This window comes from Phycodurus eques, chromosome 4 (assembly GCF_024500275.1).
Source record: "Phycodurus eques isolate BA_2022a chromosome 4, UOR_Pequ_1.1, whole genome shotgun sequence".
NCBI lineage: Eukaryota > Metazoa > Chordata > Actinopteri > Syngnathiformes > Syngnathidae > Phycodurus > Phycodurus eques.
Window position 1 is genome coordinate 19,632,338 of NC_084528.1, and position 23,841 is coordinate 19,656,178.

Here is a 23,841-nt window from a genome sequence, read left to right on the forward strand (position 1 = left end):
TTTCGGTAGGAAATAGCTAACCAATAGAAAACGCTCATTCATTTGTCGGAAACAGCCAATCGCCGTCGTTGTTCTTGGAAGGCGGCTTCGGGTGGAGAAGTAGGCTGTGCTAGTGTTTATTGTTAAGGTTGTGTGGATTAGCACTGCGGTATGCATCTCATTCTCTTGTTATCAATAATATCGTTTACGAGGGAGTTAAAGATACGCGACGAGTTTAGATTTAAACGGTATTCATGCATGTATTATCGAACATAATATAGACGTTGTTCTGCTCAGACAAGGGCCAAATGCGGGCCAGTAAGTAACATTGACTGTTTTGTTGACACTGTTAAAAAGAAAAAAAAGGGAGTTTTTTTAATATGTATTTTTAGCAAGCGGGTCTCACTTTAGGTTTACGCGAAGACATTTTGTGTGATGCTAGTTGGTGTTTCTGTATGGCAAGAAAGCAATGATATGCTGGGAAAGGACAGCGAGTTAAGATAGAAGAGAGTAAGGCAGGAATGTGTGAGAAAAGTGAGAATGGGGGACGTTCTTACCACAAGTGAAGAGTGACGCCGGATTATTCGTTTTTTTTCTTCCTTTCTTCACCTCAGTTTTGTGTAGAGCTGGACTGACATCTGCTGCTTCCGGTGGTGGGACAGAATTCCAAAACTAGACCAGCAGCAGCAACAACAACAACAAAGGATGGACTGGATGAAGTGTAAGACTATGCTCCAAAACTGATCTGCATCCAAGGAGTACCCTGACCTGTCATGGCGAACTCGGTGGCCACTCTGGTGGTTCAGGCAGAACTCTTGGCTGCACAGTCCTCCGCCTCCCTCTCTCCTTTCCCATCCCTCCTCGGCTCAGGCGAGGATGACAGGGAGAGAGGGGACCTGGTGGAGGGCAACAAGGCTGTGCTGGACAACGTAGAGGTTGTTCTGGACATGGAGGCGTCGTCTGAGTCGGCCCAGCAGGCAGAGCAGTCCGAGCATCCCTTCCAGTGTCTGGACTGCGGCAAGAGCTTCAGGTGGTCGTCCCGGCTCACACACCACCAAAGGAGCCACAACAATGAGAGACCCTACCGCTGCAACCTTTGTCCCAAGGCCTTTAAGGGCTCCTCTGCATTACTCTATCATCAAAGGTACACCTTGAGGGAAAAGTTGTTAAACTGCATACACCTGCACAATCTAATAAGGGGTAATGGAAGAGCTGTATAAAAAATTTAGGACATTAACACTCATGTTTGAGTAACACAGCCAGAAAGCTTACAATGTTTATCACTGGGCCTTCAGTGGGGAATTACCAGACTTAATCCACCTCTTAATACAACTATCATGTCACAATTATAGAAACTATCAATACTATTAAAAAAATGCAATGTAACGGCATGCAAATGAACCACATACATCATCTTGAACAGTTCAAAATCAGTATTTGTCTTCTAACATGATAAAAACATCCATCCATCCATCTTCTCTACCGCTTAACATCACAAGCGGCTGCAGAGATGCTGGAGCCTATGCCAGCTGACTTCGGGCTCGAGGCTACCCGCTCACCAACGTGTCACCTGACAAAAATATAAAACATTGAAATATACATCATCCTCACCAGAGAGACTGTAGGTTTTACTGACCAAACAGTCAGAGGACGGAAAAATGCCGACGTCATTAAAGGCAAGCGATCTGGCCCTGTGAGGGGAAAAGTGTAAAATCTGATTGGCTAAAGAAAGAGTCCATTTGCTAACAAGTTAAATTGCATGGGCCAACGCTATTGATTCTGAAGGCCCAGGGCATATTAGATTAACATTGCTACACATAGACTGAAATCTGATTGATTGGACAAAAAAAATGACATCCACATATACTCTAAATAACTGACGCTTGTTATAATTGCCATGAAAGAAAGAAAAAAACAGCAAATAAGCGCAGGTTTTCGTGAAAAACGGGGGGTGGGGGGTGTCCACTGTAATACAAATGTTAAAATTTAGGTTGTAAATGTCTTTCAGTGCTTCTGATAGTGCTTAGGTCCCTGCATGTCGCTCAAAGTCAGCTGGGATAGGCTCCAGCACACCCACAAGCCTAATGAGGACAAGTGCTGTACAAAATGGATGGTTTGATTATCACTATAATTATCCTATTACTATGGACTACTTACCCCGAATATCACATGTATTCTAGAGGTATTATTGTTCTCCAAGTTAAATATATTTGAACAGGAATGGGTTGTTTTTTTGGCTACCAATAAAACAACAGTAGTAAATGCCCAAGTTTGTATACTACAGAAGGTTGGAATCCTCCTTCGTTGTGTGTATGTGTGAAAATGTGATATATTTTATTTTTTTGCAGGTCTCACTCAGGAGAGAAGCCTTACAAATGTCAGGATTGTGGCAAAGCCTTCAAGCGCTCCTCTCTTCTCCAGGTACAATTTCAAATACAGTAGAATCATAAACTATATTTTTCCCAGAGGAAATATTGGAAATTAAAATCATGACGTCGTAACACTCTTATCTGTCATACAAGTGTAAAGATATATTAACCAATGTATAGGGTGTTGCCAAAAATTTGACGACATTCGAAATATGAAGAGGAACTGCACATCCTTTACCTGGACAAATTGAATTAATGGGCTTCATGTTGTGGAAAAAATATTCATTTAAATTCCAGCAACATATTCAAACGGATACAGACTTTATAATCGATTTAACAAAACTTCACAAATTTTCAGCATCTGCACCGCCTTGGACGTTTTCCTTTTTGCCTTCGTCTTTGAATTTTTTGTCCCACGTCCAAATCTGTCTTTGAGTTTGTGTGTTGTTTTTGTATTTTTATTGAAAAAAAAAATGCATGTTACTCATACTTATGTTCGACTATATTCTAACACACAAAATGTCTTTTTGCTGCGAATTGAATGTCATTCTTCGCCTGTAAAAAAAAAAAGAGGAAAACAGTTATCTATCATGAAATTTAAACAATTTTAACAATAAACTTAGTTATTTTGTAAACATCTTGTAACAGTTTGAATATATTTGAGTGAGAATTGCCTGTTATTAAGACCATGTACTGTACGTTGAAACAAATAGAAGCACTAATCAAGTTGAATCGACTTCATTCGCAGTACTACTTTGTATTCTTAAGTGTCATACAAATGTAAAAAGAAGTTAAATGCTGTATAGTATAACTTAAAAACAAAAATTTGACATTCTCACCATGAACTTGATGTGGAGAGGAAGGCTTACTGCATGTAACATAACATCATAAATAAAGGAGGCAAAAGCAAAAGAAAAAACACGTGGAGTTAATAATCCTTTAGATGCTAACTGAGCTGAAGTCTCACGCAATCTGCTGAAGTCTTGGGTGACATCACACAGGATAGGTTTTGGTTGTTTTACAAATTGTACGACTTCAGGGGTGTTACATTTTTGAGGTTTCAGAAATATATGCAGAACAATTTTGGGGGGGGGGAAATATCTAACTTTGCTTTATTTCTTTCCCATCAATAGGTGCATCAGAGTGTCCACACAGGAATAAGAACATTCTTGTGCCCATATTGCCCCCTGACTTTTAAATGGAGTTCCCATTACCAGTATCACCTGCGCCAGCACACTGGCGAGTGCCCGTACCCGTGTGACACTTGCCCCAAGGCCTTCAAGAACTCTAGTAGTCTACGGCGACATAAGAACGTCCATCTGGGTCTCAAACCTTACACCTGCACTGTGTGCAACAAATCCTTTACTCAGTCCACCAACTTGAGGCAGCACATGAGGATACACACCGGCGAGAGGCCCTACGTGTGCGGCGAGTGCGGACGAAGCTTCACGCACTCGTCCAACCTGGCGCTTCACAAGAACTCTCACGCCAACCCGGGCGCAGGTGGGAAGGAGGGCAAGAACGCAGAGGATGCAGGGCGGGGGCGCGACCTGGTGGAGGTGGTGGTGGTGGGCTCGGAGGAAGAAGCCACATCCATGTTGACAGCCATGGTGGGGTATGTAAGCCAGGAAGGGAGTGATGGAGTGGCGATGGAAGAAGTCTTCCTGTCCACCTCGTCATCCACCCAGAAACCAAACCTGCTCCCCCAGCTCAGCCTCACCCCCTCGGGGGAGAGCAAAGGTGCATCCCGAGCCATCGGGACGGAGGTCCACCTGAGCACGGACACCGGTGCCAGTCTGTTGCTCTACAGCTGCGGCAGCTGCAACCACACTTTTGCTACGCGAACTGAACTTGAGGAGCACCAGTCCATTCACATGGCTCCAGAGGTACACTGCTCCGCCGGGGAAGTGGGACCAGGGGCGGCAGAGGTCGAGGTAGGGGATAGCTTGGTGGGAGCCAGCCACCTGCTTGCTGGCTTTGAAGAGGTGGTAGAGACGACCGCAGCAGCTGAAAGTGGGCATACGGCCGAGGTGCTCCTTGGACTTACGGACCCAGCTGACGGAAACAATTCAGTAAGTGATAAAAACTGAGTCTAGGCCAGTAACACTGTATGATATTTGATACGGTACGTCCCTGCATATTCAATAATACCTTCCAGACCCACCCACAATAGGTACAATTCTCCGATATAGAGACAATATAAACTTTTTTAAAACACATCTCAACACTTTTTAAAGAATTTCTTAGCAATTGTTCTCACTTTCTCCCACACAATTCTCCAAAAGAGGCAAAACGTGCTTGCTTCAAGCTGTTTATTTATCACGTAAATTGAATAGAAATAAACATTGTATATTTAAACAAAAATAATTTTGTATAACGAAAGTCTGCTATCTTAATGCTAGTATATCATGTAAATTGCCATATACAGGCTAGCAGAAATTTGCTTAGATGTTATGGTAATTGTTAACCTTCAAACAACTGCTACTTTAAGAAACACGGAACAGCAACACAAACACATAGAATATAAAGAAATACTCACAGGCATATAGTTTCTCTGTTCTGTGGGAATAAGGACTATTACGTAGCTTGAGGGTTGGGGACCTTCTCTGGCTCTTCTTCTTGCGTCTTAATTACGCTGCATCTCTTACAGTAGACCTCAGTGCTGCCCGGCATGTTGAAGCACAACGTGCTTGTACACTGAAGGTGGGCAAAAAAATGATCACTTAAAAAGCTGCATTATAGCAGGTTTTCAATTGGAGAACATGACAACTTTTTGGCTGTAATTTATAACATTTAAGCTAAGTACGGACCAAAAATATCACCAAACCACACACTTACACTCAGAGTAAAGTAACTCCAAATAACAGTCACGAAACCTCCACCTGACATCCTGAATAACAATCGATGTTTCACCAGTCGATGCCGAATTTTTTTAAATGGGTCCAGCCAAGGCCCAGACCTAAACCCAAATTAAAATATGTAGCGTGATCTTTAGAGATGCGTTCGCACTTGGATTTGGAGGTGGTCTCCACATTGTCTAATTACTGTTAAGCATAAAAAAATCCTCACCAAGTTGTAAACTAACACATTAAGTGCAGTAATTTAACTGATGTGGATGACTTTGCTTGTTTGCTCCTCAAGAGTGTGGGCGCCACCCAGTCCCAGTTTGACCTTCTACAGAGCTTCAGTAAGGTGATTCAGAGCTCCAAGAGTGTTCAGCCAGAAGCTCCAACCACATGGGTGGGGCTGTCATGTGGCTACTGCAATAAGTCCTTCAAGACCAGTGGAGGCCTCAATAGACACGTGTCACTGGTGAGAACACTTCTTATAATGGCTCTACGACTAACACCGCTGTTCAAATTATAGCACTGCGTTATTTATTGACTACCTACAGCAATAGGTATCTAGTTAATTTTTGATTCCTGAAATAACCTCTGCTTGTGTTTCACATCCAGATGCACACCCTCTCGTCCCAGTCCCGTTCCCAGTTCAGCTGCTCCGCCTGCGACCGCTCCTTCCCCCTCCTGTCCTCGCTACTCACCCACCAACACTCCCACACTCCCGAGCAACGTCTCCTGGCCGAGGCCGAAGCCGAAATAGTGTGCCCCCCTTCCCTCTCCTTGTCCCTCCCGCTTCCCTCCTCTCCTGACAAGCAGCAGGATGGCAAGAGGGAGATTCATGCCAGCGTTATAGCCGTGTGCGAGGAGCAGGAGGAACTGCCTGTAAAACCGGCTAAAAACTCCAAAAAGGGTGGCGGGAGCAAAAACATCACTGCTGGAGGTAACGGACATAGAATTAGCTTCATTAGGAACACACAGACAATCTAACTAAAACTGTTACAAAAATTATGTTACAAGACCAAGACCATAAAAATCTATTTTAAAAATCATGACAAGGTTGAACATTTAAGAAGATCATTCTTGCTTTAATTTCGATATTAAAATACATACATTAAATACATTTGACAGCCGAAAACACGGTGTCTGCAACATTTTCAAAGCACAACATAAAAATCTCAAATCTTAACTTTTTTAAAACTAAATTTTAGCAAAACATTTTTGTATTTAAAATTTAAATTTAAACAGCCAATTTTTGGCATAAGATACAGCCAAAGTATCATACATGTCTGTTAAATAAAGCCAAATTTAAGGTGAAATTAGAACATATTTCCAGAAATATCTCAGAAAGACAAAATTAGATTTGCTGGTGTTTCTTACAGTCAATGTTAGCGTACCAGTGTTTATGTTTACGATTTTAAGGTTGCAGTCATTACGGGCTACCACTGTATAACATAACCAAAAAAAGAATAAAAGCACCTTTCGGTATGATGTAGTACACTACTACATCATTGCAAACTAAATAGATCGTGATAAACGTATTGTTAAATTGTGCCAATCGAAACTGACGGACCTCTTGCATTGGATGTTCAGGTGTACCTAATGCTGAGGCCAGCCAGTGCATTGTGAGAATAACTTTGGGGCTCAGTGCATTCTATGGCTGGAATTTCCCATCATGATTTCTTTTCTTTCATACAGAGCGGCCATATCGCTGTTCAGAGTGCGGAAAAGCCTTCAAAGGTTCATCGGGCCTCAAGTACCACATGAGGGATCACACTGGAGAGAGACCCTACCGCTGCACAGAGTGTGGAAAGAGTTTCAAGAGGTCCTCGCTGCTCTCCATTCACCAGCGGGTGAGAAACGACCCAAAAAGAATTGTGTACACCAATGACTATGTGTTAGTTGTTCTTCCATATAATCCATGTGCTTTGATTAATGCTTTTACCATTCATTTTTGAGGAGGATCCCAAAAGAATGTACAATATGTATGTATCTCTTACCCAGGTGCACACAGGTGTGCGGGCATTCCAGTGCCCTCACTGTGCTCTCACGTTCAAGTGGAGTTCACATTACCAGTACCACCTGCGGCAGCACACAGGCGAGAGGCCATACGTGTGTAAAGAGTGTGGCAAGTCCTTCAAGAACACCAGCTGCTTGCGTAGACACAGTCAGATGCATTCTGGACTGCGGCCTCACGTCTGCACCATCTGTTCCAAATCGTTCTCGCAGACATCAAATCTCAAACAGGTCAGCACAACGTTCACTTTGGGAGGACATAAAAAAAACAAAAAAAACACACAACAGTACAGATACCTCATAATTTTGCCCATTGATCAGAAAGAAAGATCAGAACACTTAAATAGAGGGTGGATGCCAGTCGTGTGGTTAATAAGCGAATCAAAATGTATTTTTGTTTTGCTTGTTTGATAGTTAAGGCTATTCTGTTTTCTTAACATGGTAGTATTTTGTTAAAATTTTGTGTTGAATTTGAAAAACTATGTACATTTGTTAAAAGACCAATACTTTTTGTTTTTACTAAAACTAGACTAAAACCTTTTTGAGTTTTTTTCTACTAAAACTGGACTAAAAATATCACCTGTAAAAATGACTAAAATGTGACTACAACTAAAAAGCATTTTTGTTCAAAAGACTAAAAATAACATGGCTACCTAAAACAACACTGAATCAACACAGACACCTGTGGGCGACTTGTAGCCAGACTCTTAGAAAATCTGTGGGAACTCATAAATTGTCAAGGTAGCGCTGTGCTCATATTTTTTTTCCCTTGAACTGTATTCCACAGCATGAACGCACCCACTCTGGCGAAAGACCCTTCCGGTGCTCACACTGCAACAAGTGCTTCACACACTCCTCCAACCTCCAGCTCCACCTTCGCACACATTCCCCGCAGAAGGACTTCAAATGCCCGTACTGCTCTAAAGAGTTCGTCATGCACTCATACTTGCAGAGGCACATCCGGACGCACAGCAGTGCCCTCCCACTGCCCTCCCCCGAGGGCGCAGGTCAGGATGGCGTGTCCGTTAAAGCCAGCGTCGGAGGGGTTACGACCACCACCATGCTTTTCAACCCCATCACCCTGGAATCGTCAGGAAGAAACGGAAGTCTGATCGTGTCCCAGCCGGCTCTCAACATCCCTGTCAACACCTCTCAGAACTATTTCATGATTCAGACGGCCAGCGGCTTGCAGCTCATCCCCCTGTCAGCTCCCACACCACCACCAGCCCCTCCACCACTGCCACCACCTCAATCTCAACCCCAGAACTTCTACCTGCTACAGTGCCCTTTGACCAATGGCTCTCAGTCAAGTTTGATTCTGGTCCCCACAGCCAGCCAACCTCCAGCAGCCCTGGAGCCTGCAAGCATCCCCATGTTTCAAACTCTGCAAGCATTCAACAGCCGAACACACTCTCAGGTTACCCAGTTTCAGGCTATGTCCCCACAACACCAGCAGACCCGCATTATAATACCCAACAATAATACCAATACAAACACCTCAGTCACCTCCATCCCAGCTGATTCTTTACTCCGTAGGCCCATTTTAGGGAAGAGCAACCGGACAGCAAGGGGCAGACGGGGACGCAAACCAAAAACAGCTCTCCCGAAATCTGCTGAGACAGCGAGCATGGATGTGACTAACTGTAACACAGCCAGTGTGACACAGACTGATGGTACCACCACCAACTCGGGCTCATCACTGTCTTGTGTCTCCATCATGTCTAACTGCACACTTCCACCGTCTGACGCTCCTTTCCAAAGTCTCTCCTCTTCCAATGCTGTAGCATCCACTCCGGTCAATTTAGAATCCACACCAGCCAGTGTTTCTACAACTCCCAACAATAACACCCAGATGGAATTGACCGATATGAATTCGGCAGGGACCTTGCCCGAGAAACAGTTTGTTTTGTGTTTCAACAATGAAGGACACGCAAAGGAGGGGATGAATGTTGATGAGGGAGGGGAGTCATACGTGTTGCAGTTTGAAGAAAGGGATGCCTCCTCTGAAGAGGCAGCGGGTGGAGGATTGGGTGGGCAGGGGAAGTCGCTTGTGCTGCAATTTGAGGCAAATGCATCAAGATGGTGAGAACAAGGGGGGAGGTAAAGGTGGAATGATGTCACTTCTACAGGAGTGGGGTGGGGAGAAGGGAGGGGAGAGTCAATCGGGAGAAGAGTGCGGCCAGGGGGGCTCCTTTGTCTTCCACTTTCACACTGAGGAACAGGAAGGCGATCAATCTCAAGCGGGCTTCAGCCAAGCGCACGGCAACAGCTTGCCACTTTCCTGCGCTTCTGCCCAAGGTTTGGTGCCCCTGCACGGTCAGGGTGTGGTGTTCGAAGTTGGCGATGAGAGCAAGATGGAACAAGAAACCGAGGAGGGTATGCAGATGATAGCCTTGATAGAACGTGAGGGGGGGGTGATGGGAGAGGATGGCGCTGGCTGCAGCAATGCAGCTGGTGCTGGAGGTATCTTCCAACTGGAAGGGGGTGATGAAATTGTCATCATTGAGGTGAGCACAAGTAATTTAATAGAGGACAGAGTAGTCGATGTGGACATGTCACAGAGCAGCGATGCGAAATTTGAGGGTGAAAATGAAGATGTTAAGGAAAAGTCTTCCAAAGAAAACTGTGCAGATGATACAGAGGACCAGACATTAGAAGAACATGCAATAGGAAATGGACATTTACCTAAGAGATGCACCACTCTTACTAATTGAAGTAAACTACTCAGAACAAGTTAGGGGTTATTGGGCTTTCAGGTCAAATTTCAAGATGAGCCTAAAATGCACTGTAACCTTTACAGGTAAAGGCCAATGTTTGAGTACAACAACTTGCTGTTCTTTAACAAGGAGCTGAATGGCAAAATTCACAACAATTGTTTGATCCATCAATCAACCAATACATTTCCTGGTTTACCGTAATTCGAATTTGTACCTAATAACTGATCAACTGTACTTCGCCATTGCGAAGCTTCAATTAGTGGCCCCTGAGCTTAACTTATTCAGTGCCAACCCTCCCAGTTAACATGGATATTTGACTTCTAAAGCAGTCAGTGGCACTGAATGTGTTAAGAGTGTCATCCGTTGGTTACAACAGAGTTAAAGAAAGACTGGAAGCGTTATAGAAAGCCATAAACGTAGACGTCTTTGGACATTTTCATTCATTTGCCGTACCGCTTATACTCACTTTTTAAATAAAAAACATTGGTTGTGAATTTTGCTTTGCACCTTCTTGTTAGAGACCAGCAAGTACTGACGGATCTTAGACATATGCATTCATAAGTTTAAAAGAAGGTCAAATTAAGTTAAAGGTTGTAGTGCATTTAAAGTTACTATTGAAATTTCACCCGGAAGCCCAATATCCCTAACTTTTTGTGAGAAGCATACATGCTAAGTTGAAGATGTAATAACTGTGTGTCAGTGAAAGGATGGACAGGCACCTCATTTAACTAGCACTTTACATTCAATCTCCTGGAATTGATGGCATGTAGTTAGGGGGGAAAAAGTGTTGTAATGCCATGTTGCCACATATTAGAAATGTTATACATTCAAATAGGCTGGGCATGAACTTTTGAATAGTCGTTAATATATTAGTTAAAATGACACTGTCAGAGGCAGTCAATGTATTGTTGAAATATGTTTTTGTGAATATATGTAAATGTTCAATTTATTCATAATAATAGTATCTTAATAATAAATGTCTTCATGAGTTTATATCATGTATGAGTTGGGCTTCTTTTACTGTTTAGTTTTTTGGTTTTCAACTGCATACTGGATGTGAACACACCCGTCGCCATTGGGCCCAGGTGTCAAACTAGTGGCCCGGGGGCCAGATCCGGCCCGCCACATCATTTTATGTGGCCGGCGAAAGCAAATAAAAATTGATAATTGTGTTCTGGTGTAATAACATTGAGATATTTTCAAGCATTTTTTTTGTTACCAATCCCCCTTTGAAAAGAAATGTAATAGTTGAAAACCATGATTTTATAGGCTTCTGATTTCAAAACTGGCTTTTCATCAATGTGTTGTGTATACTGTATGTAATTATATGAGGTAATCTTTCGTTTATATGGGTTCACTGTCATAGCGGCCCTCCAGGGAAGTCATAACTACGATGTGAGCCATGACAAAAAATGAGTTTGACACCCCTGCCATAGGGGGCTGTGCCCGCACACCAAGACACTTGTCCTCCCCCACTGAAGACAGAATTTTTTTTTTTTTTGTATTTTATCATAGTAGCTATTTTTGCGTAAATGAGTTCTTTATCACTAAGACATTAAAAATATAAAGAAAGAATGGTGTGATTATTTTTGATTGAGTGGAACCTAAACTGCAACAGCCTATCACAGTGTTGGCATGTTGGTGCACATCAGTCCCGCACATTTTCAAAGTGACTGTGAGTATTTTCGATAATTATTAATTATGGATACACGCAAGTGGTTGAAAACAAAAACAACAACAATAAAAACTAAACCCATGCAGGAGAAATGGATGCACATTTTGGAGCTCACTGGCGCACTGGCTACTTCTACTGCAGAACCAGAGGGTGAAGATAATTTGCTGGACAGATAAAAGGTATCCCTTAAATTGTATTAGCTGGGATTGATGTGGTTGAATCGGAATATACTGTGGCTCGTCGTGAGGTCATGGTGAAGAAAACGGCTGCACCAAGGTTCCCCTAGAAGATGGAAAATAAATAATAGTTAACATAGCACATTCAAATGTGTGTACCAAGTTATACTATATGATGACTGTTGTCACAGCCAACACACTTCTACTAACTTTAGGAGCTTCTACGGCAATGTGTGAAAACTATTTTTCCTTGGAGCATTAGCACAGTAGCTGCCCAGACCCAAGGCCCATGGGATTGAGTTTTTACTCACAAATTTCAATCTGAGTGGAAGGATGCATTGAGGAGGAGGTTCAGTGCAGAGACTCTGCCTCCAGCTGTATTGACAAACTACTCAAAGTAGGTTCAAACAATGTGTGTGTGTGTGTGCATATATATTAGCAATGCATGTCCTTCTGTTGAGCCCCTTACACTGCCTCCAGTGTGGTGCGTTTTCAGTTTGAGAGATGTTTCTGGTGTTACATCGCATGATTTGAACAAGTGTATGTTTTGTGGATATTGATACCTTAAATTATGAGAACTGGTGTTGTCGCTGGTTATACTTGCTGTTGGTGGTTTAACCTGCTGATTACATGTGTTAATGCTTCATGAATAATGGAGGGATGCTCAAGCACCCCTACAATGACAACTTAAACTGTATGTGCTTTTCAAACAACCTAGCAGTGTAAAACCATAGCCTACTTAGTTGAAATGTAATATTTCAACAAAAATACAGCACCCTCGTTGCCTCAAAAACGGTTGCTCCACCCAATTCTTGCTACGTCTCTCTACCTGCCCAGAAACAATACGCTGCCTTCCAGCGATATGTTGTATGTACCTGGCACTCAATACCAACACACTACTATCATTAACAGTCCTCATTATTGCTACATTTAATTGTAGGTCACTTTATGTTAGCTAGGTAGCGGTTAGCTGATGTCGTTTTTCCTTCTAGCTAAGAAACGATTAAGGTCAGAGGTAGTGCCACTGTCCGCTGCTTGAATTGGAATGAGAAAACTGAGTTGTGTCATGTAGGCCTACGTGATGATGATAATAAAGCCAATGTGCTACTGAATAGCTTATGGAAACTCATTAACAGCATACCTACTCCTTTTAGGACACTGAACGGAGCAAAGAGAGTTTACATATTAGTATACAAAGTATCACTGTGAATGTTTTACACGTTGAACATTGCATTTCAAATAGGAGTACAAAAAATAAATCTGCAGTCCATTTTTGGTACTAACTATAGAGGGGGCTGTTTAGAAAAAAATTGCATACTGTTAATGTAGAAAATGTGTTGCCTTCCCCCAGAAATTGTGGTTACAATGTTTATTTTATGATTCTCTTCCTCTTTTTTGTGGCACAATATTTAAATATCTTTATCAACAGACTTTCCCAAAATGTGTCAGGGCTTTCTTTCATTAGTGTGGGAATAAAAACGTTAAAATGTACGAAACTGTGAAATGTATCTTACCTGGTCGGGAGTTTAGCACCCTCAACCGCTGGAGGTGGAGTGTACTTACGTAGCGTTTGCCATCCACGTAAATTCCGTGCAATGCCTAATGTACTTACGCAAACGTCGTAAGCCTCCATGTTAGAAACACTACGGCTAAATTCGTCCGGAGGCGTGCATCCAGTATAGCACGTCCATGAATAATCTACTACTAACTGCGGTCATTTACTCAAACGTACAAACACCCCATGGACTTCACAACATAACATTTATATTTTCTCCATTTTTTTTTCAACGTATTTTGTGCCGTGTTGTTAAGAAGGTAAGTTGGGCTGGGGGCGAGAGGTGGTTTGTCTTGAATAGTAACCATAAAATTACGTCGACTTCCCCTTAAATGGTCAATAACCATTGTGCTACCAAAAAGCACCATGTTGGTAGTAAAGGTGAATTAGTAAATGATGCATAATGAATTCATATGTAACGTAGATGTAATGTGCTCCAGGTCAATGGTAAATGGGCAGTATATCTGTGGTGGTGAGGTGCATTGAATGTCTTCCCTATCAATCCCCATCTATGTTTGTCGGTCAGCGTGGGTGTGATGCTTAAACCTTCGATAGCTCAGTTGAAATTATGATTTCAATCTTTGCGAAAACAGAAACAAAACATAATCGGTTTACTAGAAAATGCCACAATTCATCTATTCTACACAAACTGTCAGACTTTGGTTAAAACCCCTTCGGTAGCTCAGTTGGTAGAGTGGAGGACTGTAGAGGTTTGAAGCTGTAATCCTTAGGTCGATGGTTCAATTCTGGCTTAAAGGATGTTTTAGAGACTTTTCCATCTTTATGAAAATTAAAAAAAATAATAATCGTGCTAATACATCCAAATCTCGAGAAAATGCCACAAATGCTCGATTCTACACAAACCGTCAGACTTGGATTAGATCTGAATGAATAAACCCCATTATTTTTTGTTCCTACTTTCATAAAGATTGAAAATTCTATCAAATACCCTTCTAGCCGGAATTGTACAAGCAACCTAAGGACATCAGCTTCAAATCACTACAGTCCTCCGCTCTACCAACTGAGCTATCACAGGGGTTCAGAACGTTCGATAAAGCGGAGGACTGTCTATGTTTAAAGCTGGTTCAATCCCGGCTCAAAGGATGTAATACTGTGGTAAGGGGTAATACTATGAACTGGTCCACTGGTGCCGACATTGACAGTGTGTTCTGCATTGGTGAAAATTGCTGTCACCTTCCTCTGAATGCCTTCTTGTAGGATCTGCACATATGCAGTAGTGGATCTGTGTCAGTGACTGAATCACAAAAGCCAAGTAATCATGGTGAGGTTGGAGCTGGATCAAGTGGTGCTCAGGAGGATGAAGGAGGATGATGTTGAGATGGTCAAAGCTCTCATTAAGGTTTGTTCAACATATGAGGTGATAAATGCAATAAATCTATTTTTATACATAAGCTAATGAGATCTGATACAAAAGATGTATGAAAAAAATGCCTTTTAAAAGGATAATAATGATCAGTTTTGATTGCCATTGTTGGGGAGGTGTTAATTTAGCATTTACAGCAAGCCTCTATTTATAGCGGGAGATATGTTTGATACCCACACGCAATAGGGAAAAATCTGCAATATCACGATTTGAACTTTTTGAACACATTGTAAATGTATTTGAACACCCCCAAAAAATAATAATAATTGCAAGCATACAATCTTTAAGCAATATTGTACATACCGGTATTGTAGTGTTTGTGGATGTGCCTTTAAGAGGCAGGCCTGATGGGGTAGCATGTCTAGGCAAGAGTGGCCAGCAGCAGCTCGATTTTATGCACTTTACTGTTCTTCCAGCTTTCAATAAATGGGTGAAAAGTGCATATGTGACTGTAGCTCTCCTTTCCCAAAGCATTACAGTAAGTACAGTGGACCCCCGGTTCAGCACCTGTGGATTCACCTATTTCCATCCATCCATCCATCCATTTTTCACCGCTTATCTGAGGTCTGGTCGCGGGGGCAGTAGCTTTAGCAGGGATGCCCAGACTTCCCTCTCCCCAGCCACTTCATCCAGCTCTTCCGGGGGCATCCCGAGGCGTTCCCAGGCCAGCCGAATGACGCAGTCTCTCCAGCGTGTCCTGGGTCGTCCCCGGGGTCTCCTCCCGGTGGGACGTGCCCGGAACACCTCACCAGGGAGGCGTCACCTCATCTTCATTTGGACAAAAGTAGTCCTTTTTTAGCATCTTTTAGTATCTATAGGCAATTATGAACCTCTTTGGGGTGTGTCATTTAATCACTGATTTTCACAATTAACGGCAGGGCTGTTTATCATCGTGGTTGTAGTTTATAGTGCGATAGGCAAAATACTAGAAAACCCTTAATATTTATTGAAAGTACTTGACTTTGATCTTGGAAAGGGTTGCTCTCATTACACTGTGTAGATGCACATAATATCATGGCTGCTGTGTCTCTAAAACTTCCAATTGTGTCAATTTCTTGCAGGAGGCCTGCGAGGGCATGGAAAACCGCCTCATCCTGCACATCCTCACTCGTCCACTCTGCCTTTTCATCCTGGCAGTCTTTTCATCTGCCCTGCGCTGCCTCATTCACTCCTTCATCCTGGCCCTCGCTATTCCTGTCTTCGTGCTCATTATCTACCTCAAAATCACCATACCGCGCTCCACAGGGGTTCTGGGCAGCAGCCGCCCCTCGTGGGACTACGTGGGCAGCAGCTTCAGGGGGACGCATGATGAAATCCTACAGAATCCTTACTCTCGGATCAGTGGCAAGAAAGCCATGTCGAAGAAGGTTGGTTGAATGGTAAACGAGCGACAAATGTTAGTCGTAAAATGTATTTCAATGAACCGGCGCAATATTGCAGTTCCTCATTTGCACTCCCGCTATATCGCAGATTTTTAAGTGAGTCTTACTATACCTTTTTACTGTATATATACTTAGTGTAATGCCCTTGCATGTGGGAAAGGAGAGCCACAGTCGCCGATGTACTTTTCAACTGTTAATTGAACGCTGGGAGAACAATAAAACACGCGAGCACACTCACGCAAGACCTGCTGTCAGCCACAGCTCATGCGCACTCACCCGCAGATAAAAGCAAAGCATTCCTTTTGTCTAAATAAAGTTCCCCAACTTACTTCAACATAAAGTGGTGCCTTGAGATACGTGTGATGTGACCCGACCTTTTTCACGATATGAGCCATCATTCGGCCATTTATTTTTTGCTTTGATTTGCAAGCAATAATTTGTGATATGAGTGCTGTATGGTGGCAGTGAACTGAACTCAACTCACTTAACGGCAAGAATCAGTTTCAACAGATGAAATTTCATCAAAAAAGAGGTACTTGAAGTTCACTGTCAACTAAACATAAAACAATGAGAATTACACGTGTGTTTATAACAACCACATAGCTCTGTCTTAATATAGTCCATTTAGCTTAATGCCAACAAACAATGCAAACGCCATAGACCTGCTAACGAATGGCTTTGGTGTCGAAATGTTGTAACCCTTTAAGCAATGGATATTTGAACACAAACAGTTCATCAACACATAGACAGACAATATAACAGTACTCACAAGCATGTAGTTTTTCTCCTCTAACAAAAAACAAAAAATATTACTGCAGCTTACAGTCACTTACAGTAGTTTTGAATCTCTTTGGCTCTGATGGTATTATACTGCACCTGGTGGCTAAGTCACGCACACAAAAGGAACAGCAATTAATTAATCATGATGCAAAAACTGCTTAATTCTTTACATTCTATTTAATTATGTTTTTATAAAGTACAATGTTATTGAGTGCTATTTTCTTTATTTAAAAAACGTTACACATTTTTTTAATTTTGTTTTTAGGAAGGCTGCAACAGACATGGCACTTCCATTCATTTCAATGAAGAAAGATGATTTGAGACATGATTGTTTCAAGTTTATAGCGTGGTCACCGAATGAATGTATACCTCAAGGCACCAGTGTAGTTGCTTGTTACCAGGATACCACTAGATGATGGCAAATAACTACTTTTTTTCTAAATGAAACTCCTCAACTAATTTATCAATGTTCCTTGGCACTGCGATGCCACAAGATGGCTGTTTCTTTGGCATGAGCACAAAAACTGCAAATAATAGAGGATAGGTTAAAATTGTTTTTTTTTTTTTTATTGCGAACAAGTGAACCTGTGAGTCGCAAATATGCGGGGGAACACTGTATTGTGGGTGGGTATGGTACATATCTCATGTGATAAATGAGAGTTCACTGTTGTTCTGCCCCCCCCCCCAACATCTTATTTAGCAAAGACGTAGAATCGGAGCCAAAGAAAAAGACAAGGAAACGTCAATGGAGACGATCACCCCGGAGAGGGAGCAGGCTGCGGGGCTGGTCTGGGTGGCAGAAAGCGAGGGCGAAATCTTAGGCTGCCTCTTCCGAGAGAGCGAGAAACGAGCCAGCATCAGGAGGTTTTGTCGGCTGGTGACGGGCAGCTGGTACCGCAGAGAGGGCTTGGCTCGGCTCTTCGTCCAGAGCCTGGAGCAGAAGGAGAGAGAAACAGGGGCGCTGCGAGTGTATGCGCACGTGCCCTACCCGTCCAAGGTGGGCGAGGTCTTCTTCAGGAAACTGGGTTATCTGCAACACGGGGAGGAGGCTGAAGATGAGGACGCAGAGGAAGAGGAACAGCGGGAGACTCCGGAAAGAGGATTTTTAGGATATCCACTCACCAAGGTGTTTTACAAAGACTTGTGAGCCACAGCCTCTATACAGGAGTGACTTTAAGGGACGCAAACTGGACATTTCATCTTACAAAGCAGTGATGTCATTGCTGCTCTATGTAAGGATATTTAGGTCTGTCATTTAGTGATACAAGTATTATTTATTTTATAAAATAACAAGGGTGCACATAAAAATTTTGGACTGGTTCTTAAAGGAGCACCAGAGGTTTGTAGCTCAGTGCTGACTTCATCCCAACCCGCCGACCTCACTGGATGACTTCTAAGACTTGTAGTATGGCATAGTACTTTTTTTTTCCTCTTTTTTTTTTTTTTTTTTTGCACCAGACCAGTTTCACGCAAAGACATATTTTGAAGGACCATCGCAGCTGCTGCGCAGCGTGACCTATACGCTCTATAAGCCCGCTTTTTCGTTGCCGCTTCACAATTGACACAGTTTGTGCGGTAGTTTCTCGTGCTCAACTGAACTAACAAAGGAACAAATCAGTTTATGGTGATTCCGTTGAGTACGTTGACTCAAAAGATTATAAAATAAGATAATAGCAGCGGCACGTCTAGACCCACTGGGCACCCTGCGCCGTACACTTTCGAGTAAAGAGTGTTGGTGTGATCAACTATCACTTCAGTTGTCCTCTCAAAGTTTTATTTTAGAACTTGTGGTATGTTCGGACTGAGACCACAACTGAAATGCCTTGTGTTTACAAGCTAGATTTAAAGTAAAATGCGTGGCTAGATTGTTAGAAATACATTATTTGAGTGAAACGTGCCATGTTTGGGAAAAGTTTGTGTGTTACAAAAACATTATTTGAGTGAAACGTGCCATGTTTGAGAAAGGTTTGTTTTTGAACAATATTTGATTACAATAAAATACATTTTCGTCAAAATTGCAAGACGTAATGGCATTATCAAGTATCGGTACTCTGTATGGGTGCATACTCAAACGCAAGTACTTGTACTCAGTCTGAAAAAAACAAGTGGTATCAATGCATCGCTAGTTGTAATGAAGCCAAAATTCCGAATGTAAAAGTCCTGTATTGTTCACTTTTGTTGGTACGGTATTTCTGTTTTAGTTAGCATTAAAAGTACCATTACTTACGTTTCATAAAACACAAAGATGTGTCATGACATGAGCCTATAATATATAATGGATTTACCAATTTATAGATGTAAAATGTGTATTTGTTAAATGTGTGTGTGTGTGGTTTGTGCATTTCCGCACAGTAATGTGTGAAACCCGTACTGTAGATTTAGGGGAAGATGCACATTCATTGTATAGGAAGTATTTGTGGTTTATGTGAGTGTGCAGAATCAGTTTGGCTTCACACGTGAGCGCTGCTTCTCTATACCTGCTCACCTGCATAGCAACACTTTGAGCTACTAAAACCCTTCCTCAATTATTTGGTATTTTTTTGTTTTACTTTATTTTGTTAGGTTTAAATACTTTAAAGCAAGGTGGGCAAAACTGACAATATACTGCACACTGGCCACAACAATAGCTACACCTAGATCTACAATCTCAAAAATGTGAATAGTCTCACGAATTCATTTTAATTTGTAAATTGCGGTTATCACTATGGTTATTTCTTTACAAACTAAGAGTACAGTTGATGATACTTGTAGCCCTGCCCTACAATTTTAGGATTTCCCTCCTCAGCCCTGCGCTATCCTCCTAAATCAAGTGGTGCTCTGACAGATGGATAAACAAACCGACCAGCGTTGGACACAAGCGTCCACTTGCACACGTTGCCAAAATACCGCACGACTAGACTAACCTCAGATGGTGTCAGTGAGTGTTGCATCAATCTGCCGCAGCTTCCAGACCGCAGCACAGACAGGATGTTTGTACGATGCTAATGTGAGGGGAGACAGGATTACCTCTCATACATACTACTGAAACGCTCTCATAAACACAACTGATTTTTTCTTTTGGCTGACATACACTAGAGAAATGCTCTCATATGCACAACTGAATTTGTTGTCGCTCAAATACAAAAGTGAAATGTTCTTACCTATGTAAAATGAAATGCTATCATAAATGCAACTGACTGTTTTTCACTCATATACACGAGTGAAATGTTTTTACATACACTAGTGAAAGCTGTCACACACTACTGAAACACTCTCATACACACATCAAAATATTTTTGTCAGTAACATACAAAAATGAAATGCTTTTACAGTACAACAGAAAATCTTTTCCTCCTATACCCAAGTAAACCACTTTTATTTGTCCTAGCGAACCTCTCTCTTACAGACGACTAAAAGACACACACTACTGAAATTTTTTTGCTCACATACACAAATGAAATGCTTTTACACACACTACTGAAAGCTCTCACACAATGCTGAAATGCTCTCATACATAATCTTTTTTTTTGTTGCTTACATTCAAAAGCCAAACACGCTGTCATATGCACAACTTACATTTTTTTCCACTCAGATACACTGGAGAAACAGTGACACACATTACTGACATGCTCTCATACAACATATTTTTTTTCCGCTCACGTGCACAATTGAAATGCCTTTACTTACACTACTGTCATGCTCTCATACACACTCCTGAAATGCTTTCATCGACAACAGATTTTTTCCCATTTACATACACTAGCAAAATGCTCAAACACACAACAACCAAAAATTTTGCTCACGTACACAAGTGAAATGCTTTTGCATACACAAGTGTAACACTCATACACATTGCTGAAAGGCTCTCACGCTCTAGTTAAATGCTCTCACACATACTACTGAAACGTGTATTTCAGTATATTATCTGAGTGCATTTCAGTATAATGTGCGAACGTATCATTTTATATGTCGGCCTACGCACGTTTCACTAGGTTGTGTGTGTGTGTGTGTGCGTGTGTGTGTGCGAGAGTGTTTCAGGAGTGTGTATGAGAGGTAATGCTGAACTATAATCTGACAACCCCTCATAATCTCACTTGATGTGAGTACACACACTAAAACACACGCCCTGCAAACTTCATCATGCGAGCTGCACTTGGAAGCCACTGTCCTTTAATTATCTTTGATGAAAAAGCTTCAACACCTAGTAACACAGCACTGTTGTTAGTAAATGCTCGGTCAGAGTTTTTCGGTGTGTCAAAGCTGTGTTTTTACTTTCTCGACCATTGTCAGATTCTTTTCTTCTTTCTGCATGACTGCCAGAGAGTAGACACCTGTTAGCAGGGCTTCCATGCCCACCCGATCTTGGGCTATTATTGTTGTCAGGAAACAGATGTGAGTTCGCACACTGGAAAGAAAGTGTGTTTGTGACTGTGGTCATGTGCGTCTCCACGGTATGGCTGTGTGCGAGCATGCGCCGGGCGTGGACCGATTCGGAAAGAGTGACTCTGCATTTCCTACACTTGGGCTCTGGCCCCCGATGAGAGGGGTTAAATGCACTGCCATGTCTGGCTGTGCGATTGTTCTGCATCCATTTACACACAAGGAGATGTGGCAGTACTCACACGAGAAGTAAAGATGCTTGTGTAAAAAAATAAAAATGGTAAAAGTATAAGTGATTAAACTCAAGTAAAGCAAAAAAAGTACAAAATGAAAATTAAAAAGTACAAAAGAAAAAAATTCAACTTTTTATTGAGAATTATGCACAATACCCATTTTGATGACTTGGTACAACAAAAAACAAACTTCACTGCAAACAAAATAGTTTCCCTGTTTTATTAACTTATATTGAATATAAAAAGTCTACACCCCCCTGTTCAAATTCCAGGTTTTTTGTTATCAAAAAATGAGACCCAGATAAATGATTTCAAAACATTTTTCACCATTAACCTGACCTATAACCTGATTTTTTTTTTGGTTTGTTTGTTGTCTTTTTGAGAAGGCGAAGTACAAAAAAACTACTGAAATAATATGGTTGCACAAGTGTGCATACCCTCATAACTGTCTTCAGAATTAACTAATCAGATTCAAGTTCATGTTAAATGGGCATCATCACACACCTGTCACCATTTAAAGTGCCTCTGATTACCCACAAATAATTTTTTGGATGATTTAGTAGGCATTGATACATTTTCCTACATACGTTTTGGGGATTTTGTTATGGTTCAGTGAAACAAAGGGCTAGTGTTTTCTCCACAATTCCAAAAGATTTGTTTGGCATAAACACAACATTACCAAAAGAACACTATACTGTACCTACACTGAAGCACAGTGGTGGCAGCAACATGCTTTTGGGCCTGTTTTTTCTTCAGCTGGAACTGGAGCCTTAGACAAAGGAGAGGGAATTATGAACAGTGCAAAATTACAGTCAGTGTTAGCACTAAACCTTCAGTCTTCTGCTGGAAAGCCTATTAGAACAGCAAACATTTAATTGGGGTTAATCTGGGGTAACCACCATTTAACATGAATTTGAAGGTGATTGGTTAATTCTGAACATATCTACATCCCTAGTTATAAGAGGGTGTCCACACTTGTACAACAACATTATTTAAGTTGTTTTTTTTACTACCCCTCCCAAAGATTCTCAATGTTTTTCAATTTGATTTGTACACGTTAACCTGGAAAATCAAAAGGAGTGTGTATAAAACTTAATAGCAAAAAGTAGGTATTAGTTTCCTCCAGATCCAGAATTTCTTTAGGATCCAAGTAGAGGTGGCAACAAGCCAATTTTAACAATGTAAAGAATAAAAAGTACAGATATAGAGATATGTGTTTTCAAATGTAGGGACTAAAAGTAAAAAGTCATCAGAAATTTACGGATACCTAAAAATATATATTTGGGTACAGTAACAAAGTATTTGTACTTCATTTCTTGCCACCTCTGCACACAAGATATGGCCCAGAAGTGCGTTTGGTTGATCATGTGCTACATGAAATGACCTCGGTCGCGTGTGGTCAACATGGGAAGTGGTTACATACAATTTGGAAGCAGAAAGTACACATGCGCCAGAGATCAAACAAGCAGAGAAATTAGTGCACTGTCTAGTAATCCAGTATGAAGTGAGGCCCACACACATGTATCAGACTAAAATTAGGCCACCACACAATAATAGGATCAGTTAGATAAATTTCTTCCAGATGATGTATGGCATATCGTATATGTGAATGGCATGCCTGTGCAAAAGGCGAACATCACACACAATTGAGCTCCGAAAAAAAAACAACCACCCTGGGAAAGGGTGAATTCCCCGAACCGCAGAGTGCACGAGAGGGTGAGGGGAGTAGCGGGCTGGGCTCGAGCTAAAACAGACAGAGCAGAGAGAAAAGACGAGCGCCGACTTGAACACACCCTGATTTGGCGAGGAGCAACCGTGCCTTCGAGGCTGCGGCCAGGGCGTCCATGTCTCGTGTCTCGCCGACGTGCCAGGCCAGAGTTGTCAGTTTGGGAAAATCCAGATGGCAGGGTGAGGTAGTATGTGCCAGTCCTCTGAGGTCTGGGCATGCTTATGGGTTTAACCAAATTGTGGTAGTATGTGGGACTGTTAAAAAAGTGTGTGGCACTTTAGGGATCCCGCTCTGGTTCCAACTGAGAACATGCACTAAATGGACAAAGCTATTGAGACACACCTCGTAGTCAATATAAGGGTTGGGTTTGACTTCTTGGGGAATGCCATATCTTTTCTTTTTTTCATAAAGACATGCTTAGTTTGAGACAGAAGAACACCGCAGGACAATGCAGGAACTATGGCGGCACAGCGCAAGCCCATATTTGGTGCTGGTTGTGAAGCAATTGAATAGGAAGCAGCATGGTGCCAATAGACCTGTGTATCCATCATTATTCAAAAACATGTCCCTTTTGCCACATTTTTGTTTGGTGTTGTGCTGTAAGATTTTTCTCATATAAAATATATGCCTTGGCTTAATAAAGGTTGGGG

At 41.9% G+C, this 23,841-nt stretch overlaps 2 protein-coding genes across 2 annotated transcripts; both read left to right on the forward strand.

Annotated features, from left to right (window-relative positions):
• Positions 1 to 89: 89 nt before the first annotated feature.
• znf628 (zinc finger protein 628) lies at positions 90 to 9,347 on the forward strand. The gene is made up of 9 exons (XM_061674470.1): positions 90 to 148; positions 594 to 1,123; positions 2,328 to 2,400; positions 3,482 to 4,420; positions 5,490 to 5,660; positions 5,804 to 6,128; positions 6,884 to 7,038; positions 7,190 to 7,432; positions 7,989 to 9,347. Exons 2-9 carry the CDS (start codon positions 753 to 755, stop codon positions 9,285 to 9,287), a joined length of 3,576 nt encoding a protein of 1,191 aa, XP_061530454.1. The 5' UTR covers positions 90 to 148; positions 594 to 752; the 3' UTR covers positions 9,288 to 9,347.
• Positions 9,348 to 13,423: 4,076 nt separating this feature from the next.
• Positions 13,424 to 18,276, forward strand: nat14 (N-acetyltransferase 14 (GCN5-related, putative)). The gene is made up of 4 exons (XM_061674471.1): positions 13,424 to 13,584; positions 14,543 to 14,684; positions 15,770 to 16,075; positions 17,571 to 18,276. The coding sequence occupies exons 2-4, from the start codon at positions 14,604 to 14,606 to the stop codon at positions 18,015 to 18,017; spliced, it is 834 nt and encodes a 277-aa protein (XP_061530455.1). The 5' UTR covers positions 13,424 to 13,584; positions 14,543 to 14,603; the 3' UTR covers positions 18,018 to 18,276.
• Positions 18,277 to 23,841: the final 5,565 nt, after the last annotated feature.